We start from the raw sequence: 19,542 nt of genomic DNA, 5'->3' as shown, positions 1-19,542 counted from the left end.
CTGAGTGAAATATAGGTAGACCTGTAAAGATGCTGTTACAGTAATCAAGCCTACTAAAGATGAATGCATGGACTAGTTTTTTCAGGTCCTGTTGAGACATCAGATCTTTTATCCTTGATATATTCTTGAGGTGACAGGAAGCTGATTTTGTTATTGTCTTAATGTGTTTTTCTAAGTTTAGGTCTGCATCCATCACTACACCTAAATTTCTCGCCTGGATTGTGGTTTTTAGGTGTATAGATTGAAGTTCTCTGGTGACCTGTAATCGTTTTTCTTTGGCACCAAAGACTATTACCTCAGTTTTGTTTTTGTTTAGCTGGAGAAAAAGAGAGAGAGAGAGAGAGAGAGATAGGAGGAGTTTCATCTCTACACAGAGAGTTCAGACTCAGGGGGTAAAATTTTAGCATCACTCCATCTCATCACTTGCACCTGGATAGGACAAATCACACCACTCATTTTGGGGAATTTGATGTGGTGTGATTTGTCCTTACATTGACCTCTATTAAAACACTGACGATGTTTAATATGAGCAGCCATATTAACAGTATACACATATATGAATATATATACTGTAATGTTCACATATGTTCTCAAGAACCGGACGCTTTGATCTCAGTTTGTCTGTTTACTCAGTAACACAGGCAAATGGGCCGTTAACTCCGGGGAGAGTGCTCCGGTACAACCCACTCTCTTCAGCCCGGACAGTCACAACAACAACAGTGTGCAGAGATAGCCAACCTGTCACTGTAAAATAACCTTTAACCATCGTTAGAATATTTTTTTTAAAATAGGCTACCCCAAAGATTTAATTTTTTATGTTTTTCGTTGAAAACTTTGCAGCCAGTCACAAAATCTATTCCATACATTTTGGACTTTTAACTGTATTTTCACAAGTTTTACAGTTTTTCCAGGCACTCCACTGAGTCTTCCACTACTGCAACAAAGCATAAAACACTGTTATCTAAAACTACAACTGTTTTACAGCAGTGGATTTTTGAAACTATTCCTGAATGTTCTTGAGATGACCTGCAGACGACATCTTCTTCAGTGAGAAATAATGGGCTTGGTGCTGACTGATATATTACAATCTATATCTGTGAGTACTGGAATCCAAAGAGCATGTATTTGGAAAAAAAACAAAAACCTTTAAAAGCATCAATCTTTAACTCTAGCCTTGTCTGTTGCATTGCATGATGTACATTGTTTAGTAGTTAACCTAGCATGTGAAAGCTCTCTGGTTCAGTATCAGGAGGAGATACAAATCACTGGGAGGTTTGTATCTCAAACACGCTGTGGCGACCCCTCCCATTTGAAATAGGTTTTTTTGGGGCTCTCTAGCCTTGATCCTGAGGAGGTTTTATATCTTCTGTATTTTTACTTTACTGGATGCTAAAGATGAATACAATTTAATTTATCAAATTGTATGAAAGTACATTTCTCATTGATTTAATATCAGCAGACACAATCACAGTGAATAATAGCCTTCAATTTTATTTAGTCAGTGCTAATAATCAAAATTTACATGAGTCTGACATGAGTAGACACAAAATTACCTGCTTACATGTTCACATGAAATTGTGTTCTTTAGATGATAATGCATGTTAATGCTGTGATGCTGCTTTTAAAACAACAACTGAAATATGAGATTTTTAGATATTAAACTGACAAAGTGATGCAGTCTGGTGTTTGAGCACAGACTCCATTGTGAAGTTAAATTTCTGAGCGTACAGCTGAACTCTATGCTGGACTTGGGAAGAGCAGGAAGCCGTTGAAGATGATCTTTTTTTCCTGGTTCTCCCTGGTATCAGTAGGTCCCTGGTTTTCCCTAAAGGACTCAAGCCAGACCTTCTGTCCAACTGCGAGCTGTAAAACCACACCACCTGACAGCACCTGAAAGGCAACACAGCCGATCAAGTCGAGGCTTCGTGACAAAATGCTGCAGTTAGTGTAAAGAATAACCCAAGGCAATATACAGGGATATTATTAGAGGAGGATTTCTTTTAGACAAACAGATATTTGTGTGGTTGTTTGATCAAATGTTTTCCCTCCATGTTTCTCACTGGACCTGAAACCAACCTGCTCAGATTGCCTGTTTGACCTGTTATTATCACAGAATCCCAGGGTTCTTCTTGGTCTATCATAGACTATTTGCAGGCACATGCTGACCTAAAAACACACAACACACAAATGTTGGGAAGAAATATGGATAAGCTTATAAAGCTTTCACTGCATTTAACACACAATGTGCCTGTCAAGATGATAGCATAAGCCACACTAATGTGCACAATATGTATGATTTATTTTACAGTGGAACAGACAGGAGCAAGTTACCTTGGCCACAGAGTGGAAGTTGAAGTAATAGGTACCCTGTACTCTGCAGGTGAAGACACCTGTGCGTGTGTCAAGATCACCATTTGTGTTGACCACAACTTTTTGGTAGGTTATTTTCTGATACACAAACACACACACAAAGAGGAAAACAATAACCTTGTAACTAAAAACTGTAAGAGAAAAACGAGAGGCTGTTGTTTATGAAGCAGTATTAGGGCCGCATTAAAAAAAGAAAAAAATATTGATTATTTGATTTCAAAGTCAAAATTTTGAGATTGAGGTCAAAAAGTGGCAGTTGTTTGGCTTCAAACGAAAAAAATGTAATCGTCACATTTGGACCTTGTTCTTAAAAGAGTATTTTGTGTCAGGACTCTGTGTCCACACAAACTGTGACTTGATAAAACTGAAAATATCTGCATGGGTAAATATTGCTGAAGGGAGGTGACAAACTCGTGTGTGTGACATTAAGAGGGACTCATGTCCAGATATTAAGACTAAGAATATGAGAAATGAAACATCTGAGGGAGTGAAAGGTGTGATGGGCATCAGACTGAACCTGGTTGAAGGCAGGATAATTTCTGTCGGTTCTGATCACTGAGAAGGCCGAACGGGACTCCTGCTGAGAGGTGTGTCTTGCTAAGAGAACACACACACACACATACACACAAGTATGAATGATGCGTTTAATGTGTAATTTATAAGGTAGAACTCATGGCTATGTTATGAGACTGGACACTCAATGCTGGTGGTCACTCGATATTCTGATGTTACACTATGTGTGCTTATGAGTAACATGTGAATGTCACAAATTATGCACAAGATGCTGGATAACTGTTTGACTACATATGCTAGCTTAAACGTACCAGTAAAGAAAAAAAACTCTCATTTCCACGTTGCCTTGCTTTATTATCCATTGTGTAACTTATTGTGTACTCAATATGAGTTCAGCATTATGTTTGCTGTGTTTTAAAAGATATGCTCTGTATGTTAGCATATGGCGAGGTCAGAAATGATCTCTTCGTTACCTTGGGACAACCTGCCGTCTGGGCCAGGAGGACCTGGGGGGCCATCCTCACCCTCTTTCCCCAAATCTCCGCGGAAACCTTTTGGGCCCTGGGGTCCTTGCGTGCCCCGATTTCCCGACTCTCCTTTCTGCCTCAGTAGGCTGGCTGTATCCACTGGACCTTGAATCATCACAGCTACAAATAGAAAATGAATTATTCCACATCAGTCTTTGAGTTTTATACCAGTTGAGGGGTGACAAAAGCACCTGTGAAGACTTTGTTTCTTATTTATACATCCAGCAATTACAGAGTAACAATGTCACTCATTATCAGTGGAGCACGTCTGACTCTTTAGTGTAGTGGTTCTGTAACACACGAAGCATCAAACTGTAAACTAAAATTTCAAAGCACACCAGTAAATAGAAAAACACTGCAAAAGCACACAAAACAGAACGATGTTGAATAAAAACACAACAGTAGAGAGACAATAAAGTAAAGGAAGAGCTGCAAAAGTGACAGAAACTGAAACATGTGAAGATTTGCACTGAGGTGAGCTGAAAAGAAGCGGAGGACTAACAGTGAGAGAAAGAACGATAAAGTAGAATGTGTTCTAAAAGAATAACATAATAATGCAGATAAATGATTGTTATAATTCTAATTCTGTTGTTTTTATTCAACTTATGTTGTTTATTTTTTTCAACTTCTGTATTGACAGTTAAGATAAAATAAGTACATAAACCAAGTGCGGTAAGCAGGTTAATGTTTGTGCATTTAGCAGGGTGTTACCTGGCTCTCCTTTCTCTCCCTTCATTCCAAGCAACCCATTTCTGCCCGGAGCGCCGTTCACTCCTCGCTCACCATCAGCTCCTTTGCAGCTCACTTGACATTGGACAGCCTCCAGAAGTATGGCCACGCCCACCAAGACCGCTAGCCCATAATTACCACCCATGGTCCAAAACACTGGATTTAACATTTGATTGCAAAGATGAATCTGGTCAAAGTCAAGAGTTACAAATAAGAAACTATGTAAGAAACAAAGTGAAGACATAAACATTCTGTCTTTTTCTACATTTATTCTGCTTCCTCAAGACACTTTATGTTTTGGACTCAGATTAGAAATGTTCACTTTTATTTCTGCAAATCCTGTAGAAACTTTATACAACAGCTATTTCCAAGCATATATTCATAAATTTCAATTGAAACAATTCAATAAACTAGAATAGAATAGAGGATAAAATGACACATCACATTGTTGTATTGTTTAAGACTAAACCGTTAATAATAATAACTGTTCATAATCCTTCGGTACATTTAATTTACTAGAAATAACAAAATTAGTGGCTGATGTAAGCTTTTAGTTTAAGGGAAAGCTGGTTTACAAACAGCTTAAATTGATTTTGTTCTTGTTCACATTAATTGTAGCTAATTTATCTTTGATTAACAATCTCAAGGACTTGAAAGTTGGTCCAGAGATGATCACACTGTGAACTTTATCTTTAAGTTATTTAACATTTCTATTATATACACTGCCCTGCTGTTGACAAACAAATATTTAACAATATTCCATGTTTTCTGTGTGTTGATGTGTTATTTTACTCACCTGTCGGGTTTTCTGATTGTTGGATCTTCAATGGAAGGACGGGATTTCCTTCTGTTGGTGAACAGACTTCTTATTAAACTGAAAAAATGAGTCAGTGGTTCATCCTGACACTTTCTGACATGCATACACACACACACACACACACACACACACACACACACACACACACACACACACACACACACACACACACACACACTGTGCAAAATAAGGAAGGAAGTAAAACTCATGATCTGACAAGAACAGTGATTAAATAAAGGTTATAGTTTCAGTTCAGCATCACAAAGATCTTTTTGACTTGTCTGCACTGTGAGATGTACAAGTCTGTTTCAGTTAAATATAAACTGTGTCATTATAAACTTAAAGACAATCTGTTACACCTGATGCTAAAAAACAAGAAAATATGGTTCATGATATGTGGTTTATTGATCACAGTTTCAAAGGTAGATAGATAGATAGATAGATAGATAGATAGATAGATAGATAGATAGATAGATAGATAGATAGATAGATAGATAGATAGATAGATAGATAGATAGATAGATAGATAGATAGATAGATAGATAGATAGATAGATAGATAGATAGATAGATAGATAGATAGATAGATAGATAGATAGATAGATAGAAAGAATTCAAAATCCTGCTCCTCACATAGAAGGTCTTAAATAATCAGGCCCGATCTTATCTTAATGACCTTGTAAGATTAGGCTTTAAAAGTATGTAGTTAGGGCTGGACCAGGTGGCTTTGAATCCTCCCTTAGTTATGCTGCAATAGCCATAGGCTGCACAGGATGCACTGTTTTTGCTTTTCAGTCACCTGTCTCACTCACTATGTGTTAATAGACCTCTCTGCATTCAAATGTACTTGTTATTAATCTCTGTCTCTCTTCCACAGCATGTCTTCAATCCTGTCTTCCTTCTCTAACCCCAACCGCTCGCAGCAGATGGCCCCGCCCCTCCCTGAGCCTGGTTCTGCCGGAGGTTTCTTCCTGTTAAAAGGGAGTTTTTCCTTTCCTATGTCGCCAAAGTGCTTGCTCATAGGGGGTCATATGACTGTTGGGTTTTCTCTGTATGTATTATTGTAGCATCTACCTTACAATATAAAGCGCCTTGAGGCAACTGATGTTGTGATTTGGCGCTTTATAAACAAAAATGAATTGAATTGAAAATGTGCTCAAATATGCAAATGAAAGGAAGTCATTAGTCTTCAGTATTTGTTTAAAGTATTTCTTATATTTTGAAAGGAAAAATGAAAATGTTTAAAAAGTAACTGAGTAAAGAAGGAAAATATGAAGAACAAAACACAAAAATTCCCAAACAAGATAAACGCTGATTGGATCTATAAAAAAAGTATTTAAAAAAACCCAGATGTGTGGTGCAAAAATAACCACAGAAAACATCAGAGACACTTTTAATGTTTATTCTTAAGCATTTTGAAAAAACTTTTTTCCACACACACACCTCGATTGTATAACTAATTGTATAACATTCAAAAAGTGCAAATCAAACACCATATATGTAAACTCCCTTTTCTATATATTTTTCTATGTACTTTTTTTTCTATATAATCGGGACTAGTAAAGCGCTATACAAATACAGGCCATTTACCATTTTTCCATTTCTCAGCCAATCACATAACAGCATGACAGCAAGTCAATGCACGTAAGCGTTTTATCATGTTGACACAGGTCAAGCCCACCTTCTGAAGTTCTAGTCAAGCATAAGAATAGGGGGGGGGGGGGGATGTGATTTAAGGCAGGCTGATGTCAGAAACTGCATATATGCTGGGAGTTTCCCACACAAACATTCCTGATATTTACAGAGAATGGTCCAAAAAAAGAGAAAATGTTCAGTGAGCAGGAGTAAAACTGCCTTGTTGACGTCAGATGTCAAAGGAGAATCGAGAGCAATTTGCATGATGCTGTCACGTTAATATGGACAAAACAAAGTATCAGTAAGATGTACCTATTTAAGTGTCTGTTGACTGTAATAAAATCTCAGTGACAACCAAGGCTTTAAATGAAAATGAAAAAGTCTACAGCCTCCCCATGTGGTCATTTTATGAAATGGCACCAGACAAGCAGGAAACAATGCACTTACTCTATTTAAATAAGTGTATTTAAGCCAACCCATGCTAGTTTTTCAAGCTGACTTGGTTATATTGAGCTATTTTTCAGAACATGTATGATATGTAAAAACAAGCCAGTTATGTTAAAAGTTTAGTCTTTAATTCAGCAGTGTTGTGATTTCTATTTCAGTGTTACATCTCCACAAAGTGGTCTACGGTAGTGATGGGACGTTCTGTATCGAGGCTTCGGAGCGTGTGTCGAGTAATGGAGGGGGCGTTTCCGCGAAGCGCGTATCGAGGCTTGCTTCATTTATGGGAGGAGCTGAAAATGATGACGTCCGAAGCCTCGCTGCCCGGCTGTACCACGTGACTGGTTCATGAAGTGGTTCGAACTTTGCCGCGAGATATGACAGCGATATAAACCCCTCAGACTTCATTCAAAAATGTGGGTGTTTGATGGAGAGTTGCGGTTAGTGAGAGTTTGGAGACCGTTTGGAGGTTTATGAGAGTGAGGAGAGAAAGTCAGGAGAGAATGGAGCCAGCTAAGAAGAGGAGCATGTCCTCCCCTGTGTGGGAACATTTTGATCTTATTCCTCCCAACAAGGTATGTAAATTTCTACAGAAGATGTATTTTCATGATACTGATGGTGCAATACAATTTATGTTGAGCTGTCTTGACTTTTGTACAAGGTGAAGTGTTTTCTATGTGCCAGGGAGCTGGGATATAACAACAACAACACCTTATCCATGCTTAGGCACTACAGAGCTTTGCATGAGAATAAGGGGGACACTGATTGTGGAGCAAGACCAGGTGAGCCATCAAATGTCATGATAATATAGGATGCAGTAATGTTACTAAATGATATAACAATATTATACAACTGTTATAAGTTACGTATGTGATATTTATATTTGTGCTTTATCTTTATTGTCTTTCCTCAGGAGAACAATCTCAAATAGATGAAGACCTGGTCAGCATGGTGATTGAGGACTCCCAGCCATTTAGCATTGTGGAGGACAAAGGATTCAAAAGATTTGTTAAATCATTAAATCCTAGCTATGTTCTCCCCACTAAAAAGGTCATAAAAGCAGTGAAAATTTAGTTTTTACAGAATAAAATGTGAACAGGCAGTGTGTAGCTGTCCATACCTCAACGTTACAAAAGCACAACCACTGTCCACACCCCAACCACACCTCACCTCACAGTAAATGATCATTTCCATTTCAAGCATTTCCAAATAATCATTTCCCATACTGCCACTATAAATATACACAGTATACTGCCATCACTACAATATACATGTTTTACACACTCCTTTTGTTGTTGACATTTACAGGCTGTGTGCAAAATGCCACACTCTTCAAATTCATGCCAGCTATTATTTTTACGTCCTGCTAGAGCAAATGAAGCTTCATGAAGCTTCGCGTTGGGGTGAACCAATTGGATGAAAAGCTTCAGTGCTTCATGGGGCTTCATCTGCCCATCACTAGTCTACGGGTGTGAGTGTGGGGACCAGTAACAAATGGGTCCGGGAATGGAATGAAAAGAAAAACAGACAGAGGTGTTCTATAAAAATATAGTTTTATTACGAACAATGTAGTTTTATTACAAATAACCTTAACTTAAAGAGCCGGCAACACCGTTTTACCAATAATGCCAATGAAACAAAGGAAGCAGTTGCAACAGCAAAAGGAAAAACTACCAAACAAATAAGGGAGGCACTTCCCACACTTCTTACTTAACTCCTCACCATGGGGAAACACTTCCAGGGACCACAAGCCCATCTACTTACTACTCAAAGGAGCCTTTCTAAAACCTAGTAAAAAAAAACCATGTAGCACCAGAGGGGTATTAAAAATTAAAAAAAAAAAACCACCTCCCTTGCAGGTCATCCCCAGCTTATATAGCCTCGGAGAGGTGATTGCTGACTGGGTCCTTGGTAAACAAGGCTAATAAAAAGCAGCTGTGTCCCGGGGAGAGAGAAGAGTGAGAGAGAGACAGAGGGGTGGTGCAAGAGAGGAGGAGAAAGAACACCACACCCACACAAGGACAGTTTCAGGAGGCCCTGCTAGGGCTGTAACATTCAGTTTATTAATTTGATCTCCTATAGCAGGGGTGTCGCACTCCAGGCCTCGAGGGCCGTTGTCCTGCAGGGTTTAGATCTCACCCTGGGTCAACACACCTGAATCAAATGATTAGTTCATTACCAGGCTTCTGGAGAAATTCAAGACATGCTGAGGAGGTCATTTAGCCATTTGAATCAGCTGTGTTGGATCAAGGACACATCTAAAACCTGCAGGACTCCGGCCCTCGAGGCCTGGAGATCGACTCCTGTGTCCTATAGGCTTATTGGTGCAGCCCTCCACAATGTTCTTGTCATGATCTGGGTGAGTCTGAGTAATTTTCCACAGCATTGGCTCTCCTCCCCTGGGTGGAGCCCTCCTCGCTCCTCACCTGTTGGCAATTACTTCAGCAGTATTTATGACCAGTGCTCACATTGAACCTTCGCCAGATTGTCTGCTTACCATAGTCAGTTCCCTGCCTCATATTTTTGTCTTGTGTTGCTCAGCGTGTTTCCACAGTGTGGAAGTCGAAGTAATCGGTACCCTGTACTCTGCAGGTGAAGATGCCTGTGCGTGTGTCAGGATGACCATTTGTGTTGACCACAGCTTTTTGGTAGGTTATTTTCTGATACACAAACACACACATACACAGAGGGAAACTATATACTTGTAATTCTTTTGACCAGTGGTTCTAAAACTTTTCACAATGAGTACCACCTCATAAAATAAAATATATGGCTCTTGAAGTACCACCCTTGTGAGTGACATTAAAGTACAGTAGTATAGGCCTATTTAACACCACATACAGTTTACACAAGTTTACACAGTTTATTTCTTATATGAATGTTATGTATTTTAACTCTCAAAAACAGGATGTGACAACTAATAATAACAATTTATGCGCAAAATGCTGGATAATGATGTGTTGATGCATGCTCAATCAACCAGGTAAGTAAAGTTTGATTCTGTTCATCTGGTGTTTTCAGTGGGAGAAATGTTTTGTCACTCATCCAAGTGACTTCTTCAGTCTCAGCTGACTGCAGGTTTCCCCAATCTTATAAACAGTACATTTGCATAATGACTGAAACTAGCACCACTGAAGGAACAATGGGCTGGGAGGTCAGTTCCTTGATTATTAATATGCAAAGTCTCATGACCATTGATCAACAACCACTGATCAAAGCTCATTGATCAAAGACTACTGATCAATGGCCATGAGTACCATTTACAGAGAGTTGGGGACTGGCTGCAATCACAGCATTGTAAGATGGCGAAAGGAGCAGATCCGACAGAGACTTACAATGCTTCTAGATGACAATACTCTTAAAAAGGTGTTTGAATTCCTTGAGAAGGCTCATCTAGCACAGCATGAGAAGTCTAAGACCAGGTAACAAAGGAAGTTTGACTTCGTCGGAAACCAGCAAGCAAAATAGGGAGAATGTCATCAGTGGCCATGGAGAGAGGATGCCACACCGACAATGTGGACAAGTGGGTGAAGAATTTGTCTGACAGACAGCTCACCCAAGCAGAGAAAAACATCCTTGCTAAAGGGTTGAATTTTGCTGTGATGCCGAGACATATCCTGCTAGTGGAGCTGATCACAGCCACAGAAACAGCAATTCAAAACAACAATATTGCAGACGTGGAAGCAGAGAAACTACGGACGAAGGTTTCAGCCTGTCTCAGCAATGCGAAGCCCCCAGCATCCAACATCAGCATGGAGGAGAGGAGACAATAACATTATCATCCTTCCAGCAGACAAGGGCAGGTACACAGTATTGCTAAACCAGAAAGACTATCATGAGAAAATTTTGTCACTCCTCAGTAGGGATGGGTACCGGTATGATATGTGGTAGTAACCAGACCGAAAAGCAGCGCACATTTCGGTGCTTTCTTTCGGTGCTTTTTTCCCTGAGATGTAATAAACTTTGAATTCTAGCCAATCATTTTACCTTTGCAAGCGTAGTAGGCGGGTAGAATTTGAATGAAAACAACGGAATTTGAAGAAAAAAAAAAAGCAGAATTTGAATGAAAACAAAATTAGGAAGAAAACAACAGAAGTAGAATAAGGAACAACAGAATTAGTATGAGAAGAACAGAATTAGAATGAAAACAACAGACTTTGAATGAAATTGAATTTGAATGAAAACAGCAGACTTTGAATGAAAACAGCAGACTTTGAATGAAATTGAATTTGAATGAAAACAACAGACTTTGAATGAAAACAGCAGACTTTGAATGAAATTGAATTAGAATGAAAACAACAGACTTTGAATGAAAACAGCAGACTTTGAATGAAAACAGCAGACTTTGAATGAAAACAGCAGACTTTGAATGAAAACAGCAGACTTTGAATGAAATTGAATTAGAATGAAAACAGCAGACTTTGAATGAAAACAACAGACTTTGAATGAAAACAGCAGACTTTGAATGAAAACAGCAGACTTTGAATGAAATTGAATTAGAATGAAAACAGCAGACTTTGAATGAAAACAACAGACTTTGAATGAAAACAGCAGACTTTGAATGAAAACAGCAGACTTTGAATGAAAACAGCAGACTTTGAATGAAATTGAATTAGAATGAAAACAGCAGACTTTGAATGAAAACAGCAGACTTTGAATGAAAACAGCAGACTTTGAATGAAAACAACAGACTTTGAATGAAAACAGCAGACTTTGAATGAAAACAGCAGACTTTGAATGAAAACAGCAGACTTTGAATGAAATTGAATTAGAATGAAAACAACAGACTTTGAATGAAAACAGCAGACTTTGAATGAAAACAGCAGACTTTGAATGAAATTGAATTAGAATGAAAACAACAGACTTTGAATGAAAGACAACGGAAGTTGAAAGAAAACAACAGACTTTGAATGAAAACAGCAGACTTTGAATGAAAACAACAGACTTTGAATGAAAACAGCAGACTTTGAATGAAAACAGCAGACTTTGAATGAAAACAACAGACTTTGAATGAAAACAGCAGACTTTGAATGAAAACAACAGACTTTGAATGAAAACAGCAGACTTTGAATGAAAACAGCAGACTTTGAATGAAAACAGCAGACTTTGAATGAAATTGAATTAGAATGAAAACAACAGACTTTGAATGAAAGACAACGGAAGTTGAAAGAAAACAACAGACTTTGAATGACAACAACAAAATTGGAAAACAAGTAGAATAAGGAACAACAGAATTCTCAGTTTGCCCCATACCCAACTCTTGATTGCCAAGTGCCCAGTCAGACTGCATGCCCCTCCTCAGTGCTTCAAACTCTACTTCTGCACACTATAACTAGAATAGAGTTAGTCATTTAGTCCAGCAGTTCCTGCTAGAGTATGCATTTTGGGCAATTTGAATGCGTCAATCCACAGACAACTGGACCCTGCCACACAGAGGAAAGACCGTCTATGCCCCATTTTCTAATTTGGGGTTTGTTCACAATTTTCATTTGGGATGACCTATTAGGTGGCCAAAGTCCCTCTAATGTTGTGGGAGTGTTATAAACTTACAAACACTCCTGCTTCAAGCCTGACACCCTGGGGTTTGAAGGGTTAAGACCTAACCCTATGCCAAGCTCCTCTAAAACTCTTCAAAATGTTATTTCTTAGAAGCCACTGACATCAAGACAAGCTAAAAGATTACACACATTCTGACCAGCACCAAAGAAAGTGTTCCAGATACCAAAGATCCCTTTATTAATTCTTTCTCATGAGATCTGACAATGCTTTTTTTTTTTTCTTAGGCAACTGTAGTGATTCGCGGCTGCAGGATGGCCAGCCATGTATTCTGCAGCTTTTACTTCTGTTATTTCTTTTCACAGCCAGTTTTTTTTTTTTTCTTTCAATTTAAACTTTTCATTTTCCTTAAAAGGTCTCAAGTGTAATCACTTTTGCCTTCCTTCCTCTTACTTTCCTGTTACGCTTAATGACATTTATTACAACTTTCTAATTATGTTGTTGTTGTTGTTGTTGTTGTTGTTGTTGTTGTTGTTGTGGTTAACATTACACTCTAAACAGTAATTATTTTATTTAAGCTTTCGAGAGGCCGGGGGCACCCCACCTCCGAAGTGGCCCGAGCGAGCCCCAGGCTCCAGGCCCCGATAAGCGGCCGCCAAGGAGTGAGCCGGTGTGTACCTGGACGCCCATCCCCGGACACAAAGAACCACCAACGCACCGATGTCTGAGGGAGTCCGCCACTGGCAGGGGAAGTGGTGGTAGGGGGAGATAGGCCTCCAAACCTTGGAGGGCCTGAGATGTCCCCAGAGAGGTGGCGCCTGACACCCAACCTGACATATAGACACAGACATACAGGCACACACAGATACAAACATCCATTCCCACCCTCATGCTCTCATATGCACTTACTCCACACTCAACCAACGTGGAGACAGACATAAAGAGACGCTGTACACACGATCACACTCCCCAAGCGTACTCTACAAACCGGGTCTAGAAATACATCACTTTAAAATGTTACTCCTTACTTAAACCCAGAGTTATTATATTATCATATTAATATCATCCTTTTTTGTTTAGTTATACACGTCTTGTCTGTTAAAATGAATCACCCAAAGTTCTGTTCTGGTACCTTTTGACCTTTTTTCTCCCTAAAATAACAGGAAAAAAATAAATAATGTGCTGCAAAAAATAAATAAATAAATACATTTAAAAACAAAATAAGGGTTTGACTAACTGACTCTAAATAAAGTAAAGTTTGAAAGTAAGGGGAGGATAATGATAATGGCTTAACCCAGTGGGGCATAAAAGTCAAATGAGTGAAGCCACCATGAGTATAGAGAAGGTTATTGCTCCACAGGATATAGCTGTGTGTGAGATATGGGATAAAAGGCTTTTCAGAATGAAGAATAAAGAGGTCTGAATGCTGTTCCCTGCAGCTTTGTACTCAGAAAAGATCTAGAAAGATCAGTTCACAAAAAGTAAGATATTACTTGTGGACATAAATGTGTAATTTTACTTTTTTGTGTTGTTTTAAAATGTGTATGATTTGTATATGTATGCTCTTATACATTAATACTTTTAATTAATTAACAATTAATTCTTTAATTCATAATTCTTTCATTCACTAACTAAATCCAAGTGAATTTCTTTGGAATAATTTTTTGGTGACCACATTTTTTGTCAGACTGAAGTATGATGTCGGGTTTTGTTTTTTAACCATGCTACAGCCTCCTCCACCATTCCTCCATCTGCACCTCTGCAGACCCCAAAGAGCATGACAACGCCTACGGAGTCTCACAAATATGGCTCCTACAACTCCTAGGTAAACACTATACAGTAAAGACCCTCTTTACTGTGGTTTATATCAGCTTACCATCTGAACGTTCAGGGGAAGCTGGATCTAGAAAAGCAGGAGTGTTTTCATGGCTATTAAAAGGAAGCGTTGCACTAAATTCTGCTGTGTATATCTGGGTGCTGAATGCTTAAAAAGAAATCCCAGAAATAATCAGCAGGACAGGATTTCATTTGTATGATTTTTTTTAATGCCACCAGCTTTATGGATCCCACCTCAATTTTAAGCAGACCTGCCTGAATGACTCACTTGAACCAGCAATATACCTAAACACAACCATTGGAGCAACTTTGGGACCTATATATGTAATTATGCATAATAACTTTGACATAGAGTTCTAATGCCTAATTCACTCTGTGCTAGCCTGTAGTGAATGCTGCTAAGGCAGAGCTGATGAGGAAGCAGGAGGAGCTGGCAAAGAAACCCCAGGGGCTGGAGAGTATAGAGCGGAAGCTTGTGACACACAACCTCGTAGCAGGAGCAACGGGAGTTAAGTGTAGAAGTCAGAGAATTTGAAACCTTCAGATTTAAAAGACCGTTGTCCAACATTATTTTTTATTTCTTACTGTGTACGTGATTATTGCAATTTTTGAGCACCCACAGCTTCACAAGTAAAAGAAGCCAGCCACATTCTTTTTTTTTTTAGAATCAGCTTTATTGATCAAGTATATGCACAGATACAAAGAATTGGGCTCCAGTTTTTTTTCATTGCTTTGTGTACTCAACAGAGTTTATAAATAGATAATAACAACATGGATATAACACATTTCCAGACTTATATGTGCAACGGAGCAGAGTGCATGATGCTGGATTCATTATGACATGAAGAAGGGTGGATAACTGGTTACTCTATATAAAGTACCTGGCGATAACACCAGCTAACCTAATCTGCTTCATAAAAGCACCTAAGGAGCACCTAAGGCAGCTGATAGTAGCTGAAGTTCCCTCTGCGCATTGAAAAAAGACGCCCTGAGGGGTGACATTGTGCTGGTGTCATGGTTTAAAAAAGGACATTGCAATGCTGGAGCTTACACTACTCTTCAGAAGAAAGAGTACTTCTTGTCACTGATTGCTTTTTTTTTTGTCAAAGAAATGTTCTAATATCCCCAAAAGTTGATTTTGTTCCTCTGGACATAGGGTTTTCAGTGGGAGAAATATAATCATCCATTGAAATTCTTAAATTTACTTATGGCTGTGTTTTCTTACACGACATGTAACATAATAACTGAAACAGTATCAAAAATATTTCTCTATAGATTGGCTCTAACAGATGTGTTCATACATTATAACACCTGTTAAACGAATAGGAAATGAACTGATGACATCCCAGTGACACCAAAGTGTTTTTTGACTTTATTCTTCTTCAGCCTGGGAGAATAACTGCCCCCCCCCCCCCCCCCCCCCCCCCCCTCCAAGACTTAAGACTTCCTAGTTGGAGACAGTAAACTGATTCGTGCATGCGTAACTTCTCCTACACTGTCTGGCACAAGAGCTTGAATGTTTGTACAAAGACTCGCGCTTCACTGTTAGATCAAAGACTTGGGGACACTGACATGGGGCATCTGCAAAACAACCAATCCAGCTGGTTAAGCTTGCAGAAGTTCTCCTTGAGTCCTTCAAAGAGAAATTGTAGAATTTCTCCACACCTTGTCTCTTAGATTAGGCCAGGAAAAAAGTGTAAGAGGAGCCTTTAATATTTCCTTGATACTGACACTTGACACGGATTTTGAAAGTGAGAGAGAAAGTAAATGTTGCTAAATAGAAGGGAAACAAAACAGAAACAAGTTCTAGTTTTGTTCTTTTACAGTTTTAAATGGATAAAGCAGAGATGTCAAACATAAGGCCTGGAGGCCAGAATTGGCCTTGCAAAAATTCCAATTTTGACCACTGAATGGCTTTGGAAAACATGATGGAGGGCATAAATATTGAACTTCTAACTGCATTTTGTGAAGTTTCAGAGAGGGGATTTTAGAGGGGACTGTTTGCTTTAAGACCTGCAGGATATACTGCCTGGTATCAGATGCCAAAGGACAGCACCAAAAGTACCATATTTGGCATATTCCTGCCATCTGTCCATACAGATGGACAGATGGCATCAAATTGCATCTTTTCTTAAGAGCTGATGCAATTCAGCTGACTGAGCTGTCACAGGGTGTATCCAGTAAAAACAGCCTGTAACTGCTTGTGTCATTAATAATTATAATTTAGATTTTTGCAGAATTATCAGATTTTGAGGACACCTGGAAAACCGTGAAAGTGTTATTAAGATTACATTATGCAGTTTCTGTGTGAAAATGCAAAGAACAAGAGATTTAAAAACAGTGTGGAGCTTTTTTAATAACGGCCTGTCACACTCTGAAATCTTGACCAGGCAGCAGACGACAACAGTACCTGTGAAAAATGGCATCATATTGCATCAGCCAGAGTCAAAAGGGAGAAGGATTGTTTGGTTTTGATCCCTAAAGTCAGGCTGCAGTTCTTTTCCTTTTTATTCATAGTCTCTTTGTTGTTTATCTATGTCAAGTCTGCACAGGCAAGCTGTTCTTCAACCTGACCTCTTCCCTGGCCCTGTTCTGCATCACCTCGTCCAGTGATGCTCGCTCTGGTCTGTGCCTCGCCGCCCTGTGGGTCGTACTTTTCACTCCCTGCTCCTTTATCTGCTGGTATCGACCTGTGTACAAAGCCTTCAGGTGTGTACCTCCTTCTTGGTGAAGAAGTTCAGAGTTGTTTTCCTTTTTGGTTTTTGCTCAGTACACTCACAAAAAATTGTCTGAGTTGTTAGTTACTGTGCAGACAGCTCAGTAATTATATTGTTCCCTCTTCTAGGAATGACAGCTCCTTCAACTTCTTTGCCTTCTTCTTCATTTTCTTTGCCCAAGTGGTTGTCTTTGTCATCATGACCATCGGCATCCCTGGTTGGGGGTTCAGGTAAGGTACCTAAACAAACATCTCTTTGTTATCCCAGCTAAAAACTAGCTGGCGAGTGGTTGCTGGCAGTCAGTAGGTCAAACTGATAGAAAAGCAACTATTGCATTAAAACCCAAAAGTATATGGCTCAGTTAAAGTCTAAACAATACTAGAAATCCTGCTCATTTGGAAGTATTAAGACTTGGATCTTATTTTTAACTATAGAGAAAGGTAGTCCAATCATATTGGCTAATGAACTAATACAAAATTCTTTCTGAATCTTTTGAGCAATGTGATTCCTACATTTGTTGTTCTTGCCCATGCACTTTGTTCATTCTAGGTGCATTGCTTGTTCTCTGTATCATGCATGTATAGTTGTTGTAAGCCATAAAAATGAATCGAATGAGTTGAAAAAAGGCTTATTTTCTTCAAAAGTCTTTAATTTGGTGATGATAATAAGTGCATATTTAATACCTGCTTTACATATTGTTTTATCAATACCTATTCAATTTTAGGGACAAATGAGGATACTATTTTAAACCTCTATTTTCACAGTATGTGTTCTTGTATGTTTGATCTTTGTGTGTTTCTCTCTGTCCTTCAGTGGTTGGATTGTGAGCCTTTCAGCTCTGAGCTTCAGTTGCATTGCCGGTGCGATCATGATGATCAATGCCACTCTTTTTACTGCAGAAACCGTCATGTCGTGTTCAACTCAGGTTGATGTCACTTAGATAACTTAGAAATGTTCATGTTTGGTTTATCTTAGTGTTTGGCTGAGATTAAAGTTAAGCTCTTCATAACTGAACCGTTTTATTTCAGTTTAGAGTCTTACTTGGAGAGCTGTCAGTATATTTTAAACTGAATATTTCACCTGTCATATCCCCTCATGTAATATGTGCTGTTCTTATTTAAACAGCTGACTTTGAATTAAATCTAACATTAAAAATATTTAAATTCAGGAGGAAATTCAGGAGGTAATAAAGATCCTGAAGCCTGCTCCAAAAATAAAAGAGTTCTAACATCTCATCTGTTTGTTTTTATTCAGGCATACATGTATACTACTTTTATTAATAGCGAGAATAAGCGTGTGTTTCAGTCATAATAATTGTGTTTAACTGTATGAAGCTTATTAGACATTATGAAAAAGATGATATGTAAAAGCAAATTTTGCCAACGCGCTTGATACTTTTTAAATTACCTTTGTTTTCTTAAAAAAAAATAGACAGGTAGATAAATAGATTCAACAAGAATTAATTTCCAGATGAGTCCTATTCATGATGGTATGGATGACACTGGCTCTCTTATAAAGTGTAGTTTTGAGACTGACTGCATCAGTAAGAGTTAACGATATGCAGTTGAATGAAAGGAAGCGATTAGCATTTAAAGTATTTCTTATATTTTGAAAGGAAAAAGGGAAATGTTTGAAAAGTAAAGAAGGAAAATATGAAGAACAAAACACAAAAATTCACAAACCCGATAAATGCTGATCGGATGTATAAAACAAATTATTTAAAAAACAGATATGTGGTGCAAAAATAACTACAGAAAACAACAAAGACACCTTTAATGTTTATTCTTAAGCATTTTGAAAAAAAACTTTTTTTCACACACACCCACCAATTGCGTAACATTCAAAAAGTGCAAATCAAACGCCGCACATGTAAACTCACTTTTCTGTACATTTTCCCATTTCTTGTTAAAGTTAAAATTAGCCAATCACATGACAGCAAGTCAAAACATGTAATCGTTTTATCATGTAGACACAGGTCAAGACTACCTTCTGAAGTTCAAGTCAAGCGTCAGAATACCCTCTAGCAGATCGTTACGTGGAGAAACAAGTGTGCTGATCCACACTGGTGTTCACTGTTCACAGACACAAACTACACCTTTCTTGGCTGCTGTTTCAAAAGCACATTGTGCGCAGTCGGTCCTGCGTGCAGCACAACATTGTTCAATATTTAGTATTTACTGTTATTTGCTGTTAGCTATTAATGCGATGGTGTTGTGTTTATTATGCCGCTCTCTTCTTTTTTGCTTGTTTTCTCTTTTTTCCTTTTTTTTTCTCTCAACGGTTAATTGAGGAGATTTATATATTTTTAAGTGTCCTTTCTCACTGTCCCTCTTCCCCTCTGGTTTTCTTTTCCTTCATTCTTCTTTCTCCCTTTCCTATCCCCCAGCCATGTCTGTCCCATCTGTGAGAACTGAAAAAAAAGCATCAAAATAGGAAACAAAGGTGATTTAAGGCAGGCT

General features: G+C 38.5%; 1 protein-coding gene across 1 annotated transcript; it reads right to left on the bottom strand.

The window, feature by feature from the left end:
* Nucleotides 1-1,475: 1,475 nt before the first annotated feature.
* On the bottom strand, nucleotides 1,476-5,054 carry LOC112434825 (complement C1q tumor necrosis factor-related protein 4). The gene is made up of 7 exons (XM_024802485.2): nucleotides 4,936-5,054; nucleotides 4,122-4,326; nucleotides 3,357-3,530; nucleotides 2,888-2,967; nucleotides 2,332-2,448; nucleotides 2,077-2,166; nucleotides 1,476-1,890 (listed from the first exon to the last, which is right to left on the bottom strand). Exons 2-7 carry the CDS (start codon nucleotides 4,306-4,308, stop codon nucleotides 1,738-1,740), a joined length of 801 nt encoding a protein of 266 aa, XP_024658253.1. The 5' UTR covers nucleotides 4,309-4,326; nucleotides 4,936-5,054; the 3' UTR covers nucleotides 1,476-1,737.
* Between the last annotated feature and the right edge of the window lie 14,488 nt (nucleotides 5,055-19,542).

Source organism: Maylandia zebra, linkage group LG5 (genome assembly GCF_041146795.1).
Source record: "Maylandia zebra isolate NMK-2024a linkage group LG5, Mzebra_GT3a, whole genome shotgun sequence".
Lineage (NCBI taxonomy): Eukaryota > Metazoa > Chordata > Actinopteri > Cichliformes > Cichlidae > Maylandia > Maylandia zebra.
This window is presented reverse-complemented; position numbering and strand designations above follow the sequence as displayed.